The sequence below is a fragment of the Corythoichthys intestinalis genome, chromosome 14 (assembly GCF_030265065.1).
Source record: "Corythoichthys intestinalis isolate RoL2023-P3 chromosome 14, ASM3026506v1, whole genome shotgun sequence".
NCBI lineage: Eukaryota > Metazoa > Chordata > Actinopteri > Syngnathiformes > Syngnathidae > Corythoichthys > Corythoichthys intestinalis.
The window spans coordinates 32408086-32418820 of NC_080408.1; the positions used below are offsets into that span (position 1 = coordinate 32408086).

A 10735-nucleotide genomic window follows, 5' to 3' on the forward strand; every position below is an offset into this window, starting at 1 on the left:
AAACTAATCGTCACACTGAGTATTCTTAATCTACAACATCATAGTGACAAGTTGCCTCCTCTCCTCCTGTCTGATGATATACCCATAAGAGCTACCTTTTCTGGTCACTGCCAAAAGGTAAATAGACTTGAGCATTGATGATCTGGTGTCACTTGTGCAAATGGAGTCTTTCACAATCATAAATCATTAACCTTCCAGTCAGCCAGGAAGCTATCCCAGGAACACCAAAATCCTGGTGGGTGGCAAAAGTAAACGCAATATAAATGAAATGCAAGTTTTGCTTCAAAAGAACACAGTATTGGATATGCTGGGAAGCTAGAGCGCAGCCTGCTCTCAGACTAGATAGCGCTTCCCCCAAATAACAAGGCTGGAAATCAAGAGGGAGAATCCAAAAAGGAAGCACGGCTCCTCTGTAAGAGATCTCGCTGTGGACACGAAGCTTTTTCTACCTGGTTCGCCTTTTTAATGGAACAAATGTGGACTTATCGAGCGTGGCAAAGAAGGGCATGGCTTTAAGCAGTGAGTAGTATTGGCAGATGTACTTTGCGGGATTGGAATTGGGGGTTTGCTGTGAAGTGGCTTCAGTGTGTGCTTGTGTGTTCATCCAGGACTCCTGCTGCTATGTATGCTTGCTTCTGAAGTGCGCTACGCTGAGACCAAGCCCATTGACTTTGTGTGCAGCAGATCAGCCAGGAGAGCAATGAATATTGGGACAGAGATGGAGACTGCACTGGTGAGACTTCAAGTTGATTTTCGCACATTTACACGACATCACTCTTTGAGATACAGTGGAACCACAAAAGTCAACCACAATCCTTTCCGTGACAAACCAATGTTTTTTTGTAATCTATAACGAAAGATATAATCCGTTCCAGCGTCAAACCAGACATTTCAAAACTCATCTACTGCCATTTTTAGCAACATTTTAACATTCAGGAATAATAACTTATCAATTGGTCTAGGTGTCAAAGTTAAGGCCCAGACATTATTTTCGTGGCACGCTAAGGATAAGCATGTACAGTGGGGCAAATAAGTATTTAGTCAACCACCAATTGTGCAAGTTCTCCTACTTGAAAAGATTACAGAGGCCTGTAATTGTCAACATGGGTAAACCTCAACCATGAGAGACAGAATGTGAAAAACAAACAGAAAATCACATTGTTTGATTTTTGAAGAATTTATTTCCAAATTAGAGTGGAACATAAGTATTTGGTCACCTACAAACAAGCAAGATTTCTGGCTGTCAAAGAGGTCTAACTTCTTCTAACGAGGTCTAACGAGGCTCCACTCGTTACCTGTATTAATGGCACCCGTTTTAACTCATTATCGGTATAAAAGACACCTGTCCACAATCTCAGTCAGTCACACTCCAAACTCCACTATGGCCAAGACCAAAGAGCTGTCGAAGGACACTAGAGAAAAAATTGTAGACCTGCACCAGGCTGGGAAGACTGAATCTGCAATAGGTAAAACGCTTGGTATAAATAAATCAACTGTAGGAGAAATTATTAGAAAATGGAAGACATACAAGACCACTGATAATCTCCCTCGATCTGGGGCTCCATGCAAGATCTCACCCCATGGCGTCAAAATGATAACAAGAACGGTGAGCAAAAATCCCAGAACCACACGGGGGGACCTCGTGAATGACCTACAGAGAGCTGGGACCACAGTAACAAAGGCTACTATCAGTAACACAATGCGCCGCCAGGGACTCAAATCCTGCACTGCCAGACGTCTCCCCCTGCTGAAGAAAGTACACGGCCAGGCCCGTCTGCGATTCGCTGGAGAGCATTTGGATGATCCAGAAGTGGACTGGAAGAATATGTTATGGTCAGATGAAACCAAAATAGAACTTTTTGGTACAAACACAGGTTCTCGTGTTTGGAGGAGAAAGAATACTGAATTGCATCCGAAGAACACCATACCCACTGTGTAGCATGGGGGTGGAAACATCATGCTTTGGGGCTGTTTTTCTGCAAAGGGACCAGGACAACTCATCTGTGTAAAGGAAAGAATGAATGGGGCCATGTATCGACAGGTTTTGAGTGAAAATCTGCTTCCATGAGCAAGGGCATTGAAGATGAGACGTGGCTGGGTCTTTCAGCATGACAATGATCCCAAACACACAGCCAGGGCAAATAAAGGAGTGGCTTCGTAAGAAGCATTTCAAGGTCCTGGAGTGGCCAAGTCAGTCTCCAGATCTCCACCCCATAGAAAATCTGTGGAGGGAGTTGAAAGTCCGTGTTGCCCAACGACAGCCCCAAAACATCCCACTCTAGAGGAGATCTGCATGGAGGAATGGGCCAAATACCAGCAACAGTGTGTGAAAAGCCTGTGAAGAGTTACAGAAAACGTTTGGCCTCCGTTATTGCCAACAAAGGGTACATAACAAAGTACTGAGATGAACTTTTGGTATTGACCAGATACTTATTTTCCACTGTGATTTGCAAATAAATTCTTTAAAAATCAAACAATGTGATTTTCTGTTGTTTTTTTCCACATTCTGTCTCTCATGGTTGAGGTTTACCCATGTTGACAATTACAGGCCTCTAATATTTTCAAGTGGGAGAACTTGCACAATTAGTGATTGACTAAATGCTTATTTGCCCCACTGTACATGTATATCATGTTTCTTGCTAAAATTTGCCCCACAATCTCAAAAAACCCTCTTCTTCCCAACTTGTATTTATGCTTTAAAACTTCCTTTTTAAGCTATATAATGTTTGTTATGGGCAACATTTTACTGCAGTTATGGTTTCTCTGATTCTAATAATGTTACAGTACATTTATACAATTACCCTTAAATTGGGTTATTATTACCGATATACCAAAGACTTCACTATCAGTTGACGGGACCCGCGGCTCGGGGATGATCTGTAGGGGGCCTATTTTCAAAAACTTTAAAATTCAAATATTTTCAAAACCAAAGCGTCTAGCGAACTAAAACCAAAACAGGCACCTCCCTTAGGCATATATGAGTCTCAATGAGCAGCAGCATAAAAAACTTCAAAGTCGTTGCATAATAAAATCCCGATTAATTATTTTTATATAAGTATAACAAAACTCAAAACTTCTAAAAAAGTTTCAGATTTTACGCTAGATGCACAAAAATCACCAAATGCAGAGATAAACACCTATATATTCAGGACCAATAACAATATTTAACATATCATATAAGCAGGGGTGCACATAAGTGGTCCGCATGCGCGCATGCATCCTGGACGTAGACAAACGCACTGGCCCTCAACGGCTTCCATACGCTTTTGCGTACCGATGGCTGACCACTGTATTTGCGGCGGACAAGAGAAAATAATTTCTCAAAATGTCGAAGAGGCAGGCCACACTGAGTAATTACTCCCGTGTCCCCCCCGTCAAAAGACAGACAGACGACAGAGACGTCACCGGAGCTACCGAAAAAAAGGACTTTTGCTGAAAAGTGGCTACAGGAGGTACCATGGCTAGAAGCAAATGATGCTCGCACGGAAATGCGGTACAAAATGTGCCGTGACAATCCCAATGTCGCTGATAAGAGCAGCGCATTTTATGTCGGGTCAAAGAATTTCAGCCATCCAAACTTTGAAAAGCACGAATAAAACAGAGAGCATGTGGCAATTAAGCAAACTATCGATGTCAAACAGGACCCCACTCGCCCTATGGACAAGTGGCGGAATAGAGGTAATGAACAGCGACATGCACTGACAAACGTGTTTTTGCTCGCATTTTACAAAGCTAAACATGCACGTTCAATGAGGTCTTATGAGGAGGACATCCCACTTTTAAAAAGGCTTGGAGTTAATGTGGGAGCCGCATAATGCCCTTTATTTTGAATTGGTGCTTTTTATTTCTTTACATTTCACTTCAAAGTAATGGCAATTTTGTTGTGCCAGTTGATGTTAATCGAGCATTAATTGTTAATATAATTAATTAAAGTTAATTGGCTCTAAGTAAAGCTTGTCATAAATTTATCGCATCAGGCGGGTCGGCTCTCAAGCTCAATGAGGACCAAGTCACATCTCCAGGTCCTCCTCTGAGAACCTGGGCAAAAAAATTATGTGCACCCCTGCATATATGTTTTTGCCAGAACTAGATTTTTTTTTGGTGTGTGCAATTTTGACGCAAGTTTTCAACAGCTAATAAATCACTCAATTTTCACATCAGAAACTTAATACTTGTGGAAAGCATGCAGAATCATTTTAATTCCATTCAACAGAAGAAACATTTGAATTTTTCTATGTACAATGACTTTTTGAACTTACTGAATTCCAATGTCACAATTGCCTCAGCACTTGCCTGGCACCGCCAGACTATTCTCCCTGTATTTTTCAAACACCGTGAGAAATAGTCTGGGACCCAGCCCTCTCGAACAAGTACAAAATCAACCATCCAATCAGATTCGTTTATTTGCGTGACGTGTTCTTAACGGGTAACGTCACTCTTGCGCACCGTAAGTCGTCTCTACATCAACACAGATGGCGAACGGGAGAGCCGAGAATATGTTCCAATCCGCGGTAAAACAAGTTTTAAATTACTAAAAACACATCGACACAAGTCAATGACAACAGTCAACATGGCTCGCGCTAGCCATGTTGAATAAACGTCTCCATTCTCCGCTCACGCTAATTACTTGTCGCTTTAACAACGTCACGTCTGCCCATCGCTGATTGGTCCACTCCGCTGTCTGTTTGCTGTGGCTTGCTCTGCTCTTGGAATTTGATCCGCCGGACGGTCGCCAGACTCAATTGCTGGAACAGCGGTGAGTCTGGTATACCAGGCAACCTCAGCACATTTTGGCAACTATCTGGCCCTTGTCTTTCAACAATCACATAGCCTTTTTGCCAGTGAATTGCGGTTAAAAGCAAAAAAACGGGCAGTTATCGTTCCTTTCACGTAAATATTTCAAGCAAAAGTTAAAGAGCATATGACACAAGAAAAAAAGTCTTAAATGGCATTATTATGTGAATTAGAATCATATTTTGAGACGATGCGACTATATACAACAATTTAGCAAAGCACAGATGACGAGAAATTAGTCTTTTAATCTGCCGGTTAGCCACGCCTACCATTATAGGGCTTTAGCGTCCCCAACAGGTGGATGACGTCAGCGGTAGACTGGGCTCATCGGTTTTACTATTCAGCCCATTGAGGGGGAATTATTCAGAACGAGGAAAACGCGACGAAGAGAGCCGCAAAATGTCATTGTTTCAGTCTCTCTACTCCAATATTTTTACAGGATATTCTTTTTATCCAAGTGTTTTTCCCAAATAGCTATATAAATGGCTTGAGAAGGACCAGTCAGCCCGTCGAGGGGGAACTATTCACAACGAGGAAAACGCGACGAAGAGAGCTGCAAAATGGCATTGGTTCTGTCTCTTTACTTCAATATTTTTACAGGATATTCTTTTTATCCAAGTATTTTCCCCAATTGCTAAATAAATGGCATGGTCATGACAAATAACAGTCTTGTGCTGAATGGAATATGAAATAATAAAAATGCATTCATTCAGGACGACATGGCAAAATTACTCCATAATGGTCAAAACTGTCGACTTCACCTTTACTGTCGCACCTCCAGAACGATATTTTATGACACCTAAATCGGACATATGTCATTTCCCTTCCCCGGCTTCGGAGAATGTAAACAAACAGCCGACATGCGTGACAGCCAGCCGACATGCTAAAGTCTTCGAAGCGGAAAATCACACATAACTATCCTGGATTATTTGACATGACGACCCGGTTGTCGATTGTCTTCGTGGATCGGCAAACCACCCGGCGGAGAGCAATTTACAGTTCGTTCCCCGGAGGAGGGTGGCTGGAGTTGTTGTGCAGCTAACGTGCTGCTGCTAATGAGCATTAGGAGAGCTTTTTACATGCCTATCAATGATCAAACGTAAGTAGTCCTTCATTTAAAGGAAGTTTGTAATGTTTACTTTGTAATCACTGTATTCGTATTTGAAATAATACAAAACAAGATGTTTACTCACTTCCTCGTAAGTCCAATGGTCCCACAGTAAATATCCACGGTGAATGGGAACCTTTTGAAACTCCAAAAAGGCGCATACGCCTCTCCCTCATACAGAATGATTTTTCTGCAGCTGTTTGGCTGGCGTGATGCGAAAAATAAACGTATTAATCCGCAAAATCAGCTGAATCCTTCGTCCTCATACACAACAGTACACTGTAGCGTGAAGAGGACGTCTTCTATTGTACACGTCACAGCGCCCTCCTCCTCAATGCAAGACCGAAGCCGGAAGTCACTCATTTTCATGGCGCGGGATTAAAAATAAATAAATAAAAATAGCGATCGCTTCCACACACATCCAAGCGGCCCATATCATTCAGGGGCATAAAATACTGCGTGTATTATGAAATAAACATGCTTTTTCGTGTCACAGGCACTTTAAGCTATTGTGTAATCCAACATGGAGGGTGTCACAAAACAAAGAGCTTTGTTAAAAATTCTTGTAAATAAATGTATAAATCGCGGAATATCCATAGATATGAACTTAAACGTCTAGATTCTTGGTTAAAAGCAAAAAAAAAAAAGTGGGGGCAGTTATCATTCATTATACAGAAATATTTCAAGCCAAAGTTACACTAATTTTATCCATTGATTTTTTTTTTCACAACAATTTTAAGTGCATTCATGTGGCTATTTAATAAAATAATTACCTTGAAACCTCGACCAAATTTCACACATGGATAAATCCAGCCACGCTGGTAACAGAGCCGCCATGATCTCCAACTGCTTCTGTTGTGTAACTCCGCCTCCTCAACCCCTCCTCCCTCGGGGGCTTCAGAGAGGGGAGGGGTTGAGGAGGCGGCGTTGCTGAATTGGATAAAACTGCTTCAGTTGCGCACATTTGGAGGCTAAATCAAGAATATAATTATCGGATTGCATTATCGGTTGAATTTTTTTTTTTATCTGAATGACCCGTGTTATTTCATAAATGCCATTATCGGCCGATAATTATCAGTAACCAATATTATCGTGCATCTTCAGTTGTAGTACTATGTTATGATTTGCTGTATTTTAACACATGTCTCAGGTGTGTAGTCGACAATTCGACAATACACAATAATAAATGTCGGTGACGTAGACTGCTAAATTCTTTCTAAATTCTAAATTCTGTACATTTGTGCATTCAACTGATAACAACAGCAACAAAAAACATTTTAACTCATTCACGTTCAGTGATGGCAATACGCATCCAATCCATTTGAACTGGAAGGTTTTAGCAGTGAATGATCATGATTCAGTGCCATTGACGACAATCAACATCTAATCTGCTTCAGATGGGACGGTCTAAGCGCTGTTAAACACCAATCAAAATGGACTGGATTTCTATCACAATCAATTGCAGAAAATGAGTTACCATAAATAGTAACATAAAAATGAGATAACATACAGTAAATAGTAACATAATTTCATACTAAAGATTTGATTGCTTCTCTTTTTAATGACAATGTCAATTTCAAATTCCACCTACTGATTTATTCATCTGTCACTGCCAGAAAAAAAAATCAATTAATGAGCACGTTCGAACCATACCGTGAATATAATAGGGGTTCACCTTACCTGCCTGCCCCTGTCTGTCTTTAACCAAAAAGAGTGTTTGACTTTGGAGGCTCCACTGCATTTAGTTGCATACTCACTGATTGGTCTTTCCACTTCCAAAACTTCCTCCTGGTAGAACAACTGCAACAGTTCTGCCATCCTGCCCGCGCCAGTTCAGATACCCTGCACCGAACTCCACGTAGCATCTTGGGAAAGAAAATCAGTATGTTAGTGCACACATGCGTTAATTGATAAGGTATTCTTTCTTTTACAATCAATAATTTCCTCCTACAAGCACATTTTTTGTCTGTGTGTCTCTTCTCACAGCATCATGAGAGGAGACAAGACATCAGCGCATCCTTGAAGCCTCTTCTTGAGAGTATCAAGGTTGCAAGGTCACTTGACCAGGCAGAATGTGGTTCAGTGCTTTTGCAGAAACTGGAGCACAACATCAACAGCTACCTCCTCATCCTTACACATCTTCAATTGAGTGTAAGAGGCCGTCAAGGTGACAATTAAATGGAGAAAAAAACTGATGCAGTTGCCACTTTTGTGTTGTTGTGGTCAAATGTCAGATTGTTCAGATTGTGACTGTAAATGGTAACTTGTCTCGAAAAATAATTCTTTCTACTATAATCTTCATCCTTCTCTGCACTACCAGATCACAAAATTGCTCATTGGTTCAGACTTCCTTCTGTTACTTAACAAAAAACACATGACAGGATAGTGGGGCAAGTATTGATTCGACTAATTTTTACACAGTTAGCGAGCGAAAAACGTGTCATTGCCTTTTCCTTCAGAAGTATTATCAGTTTCATAAGGTGTGGAAACATCCGTGTTTTCTCGTAAATCTGTTGCTTTCGAAGTCATTGAGGCGATGTCGGGAATCTTTTGTGACCCCAAAGGCTTCCTTCCTCAGGACAGGAATAAGATAGGAGTGCATATTTTCCACATGAGACCACTTGAAAAGTCTTGAGATGAACATCCCCTACTCTGTGCATTCATGTAGTTGAAAACCTGTTAAAATGGAGCCTCTGAGGTAAAAAAACAATCTGTTCCATTAACCTGGTTGACTTCCAAGTTGTTTGGACTTCAAAACGATTTAAAGTGAATTAAACTGTATCATGATGATTCGAGTCTGGGGACATTTGAGGCACAAAAATACTGACCAATTATCCTGTTATGAGAGCTGTTTTAAGAAAGATTCTTCCGTCAGTCTGGTATACACCAGACACTTGAGTTCAATATAAGCACACAAAGGGCTGATTTTATTCCACGTGTCGTGTGTTGCATTTTAAAAGTCAATTCAGATGTTAAATATTGGTACGTCCCTCCACATTTATGCTTTACTGAGACTGTTATTTTTTTCTGTCAGGACCAGAAGGGGCCAGTGGAGAGCTCAGAACTGTCTTGTGTTCCTCGAAGCACCCTCAGTCTGAGCACAGTCTTGCTGAACTACAGGCGTCTGATCACAGGCAAACTGGAACGGTTGATGATGAGTTTAGAAAGCACTTGTGCTCCTCAGAGACAAGACGAACATCAGTAAACCCACTTTTCATTACATTCGAATCCTCGATACACCAGTGACAAACACAACAAGTGCACTCCATTTTTTCCCCCCAGTTTTTTTTTTCTGAAGGAACCCCATTACTCATTGCTTTCAAGAATGTAACAATTATGCACTTGGCCATTTTGTAAAGTCTAGATTTTGCACAAATGCAGAAAAAGAGGGTAAATGAATTCATACATCCTTCCACTACATGAAAGACTATCAAAAGTGATGCAATGAGGAGAAAGTATGAATTTATGAAGCATAACCTCATATTTCATGAACTGATTATCTTAATGTATTTAATGGGCATGCCCTGTGGACAAATAAGCTTATTTAACAGCTTACGAGCCCCGTGTTGACAGTCACATAAAATAACACTATTTTCTCCCCAAAATCCTCTGGGATTTTACACAGCACTGATAATAAAACAAAGAAGCACACACGGTCTAGATTTGTTTTTGCTCTAGTACTGATTATTGGATTGATATCTAACAGACAATGTGCTAAATTAGTCTTTAAAACACTGCATGCAGAACACAGTATTTGTAAACCTACAAACATGAGAACGAGTGCTGATTCTAGTATGTATTTCTGCACTTCTGATTCATGTGCACACGCTGTTTTTTCTCCCATGCTATGATAACACTGTTGCACACTGTTGCATTGAAGCCAACACTTGTTCTTTCATATTTTGGGGTGTTAAATCCAAATCAGACCATATATTTTTTCGTCCTTTGCAAATTCAATTTTTCTTTGCAAATCAAGGTTTATATTTCTTGTGCAAAGCAAAATTATTGCAATTTTTTAAAAATAAAATTTGGTCCATAGCCGGTACCTTAAATCAGCCCAAAAGTAACAATATGTAGCAAAATAATGTACCATGTTTGAGGCAACTGCAGACACAGGAAACTGCTGCCCCCGCGACCCGACTTCAGATAAGCTGTTGAAGATGGATGGACGGACGGATTTGCTGTGCAGCACTGCTGCGAAAATGGTTTAGTGTCTGGACTAATACAGTATGTGAAAATTGGGTGAAAATATATGAAAAGTCTGAAAAAAAAATACCACTAAGAATATCATAAATGCCAGTTGCATTGAAACTAAAGCATACTGGTGGAAAATGATGGCGAATTTAAATCAGTGACCAAAAAGTATATCGCATCAAGCATCATTCGTTCATTCATCATCTGAACCTCTTATCTTCATGAGGGTCGTAGACCCTATCCCAGCTATCAAAGAATAAAAAATTTTTTAAAAACTACTGGAATAGTTTTTTTGTTTTTTTTTTTAATTGGCCAGTGTAATGGATGAAAAACAAGGATCCATTGAAAAATGTACAGCAATGTAAAAAATCCACAATCAAGAATAAAGAATCTATTTTTTGACAGCGAGTCTTATTTTATGTTTGCCCTAGTGAAGGGTGGCTTCAACTCGTCACTGCCATTGACGGATATAGACTTCGAATATATTTTGAGTGGGATGCTGACAGTGATAATAAGTAAAAAAACAAAACAAAGGAAAAACATTTGATTTGCCTGTGGCTTATTGGTGGTTCAGTAGTTATTAGCAGTGAAAATATAGTTTCTCGCTTATACGACCAAAATACTAGAAACGCTTATGTG

At 40.3% G+C, this 10735-nt stretch overlaps 1 protein-coding gene across 3 annotated transcripts; it reads left to right on the forward strand.

Moving 5' to 3' along the window:
• Positions 1-208: 208 nt before the first annotated feature.
• Positions 209-10448, forward strand: thpo (thrombopoietin). 3 transcript variants are annotated; one of them, XM_057857705.1, is made up of 5 exons: positions 209-519; positions 609-733; positions 7698-7784; positions 7889-8069; positions 8937-10448. In XM_057857705.1, the coding sequence occupies exons 1-5, from the start codon at positions 507-509 to the stop codon at positions 9146-9148; spliced, it is 618 nt and encodes a 205-aa protein (XP_057713688.1). In that variant the 5' UTR covers positions 209-506; the 3' UTR covers positions 9149-10448. The 3 variants fall into 3 exon arrangements, with proteins under 3 accessions (XP_057713688.1, XP_057713689.1, XP_057713690.1); XM_057857706.1 differs by having other exon boundaries at positions 7889-8053; XM_057857707.1 differs by lacking the exon at positions 7698-7784.
• Positions 10449-10735: the final 287 nt, after the last annotated feature.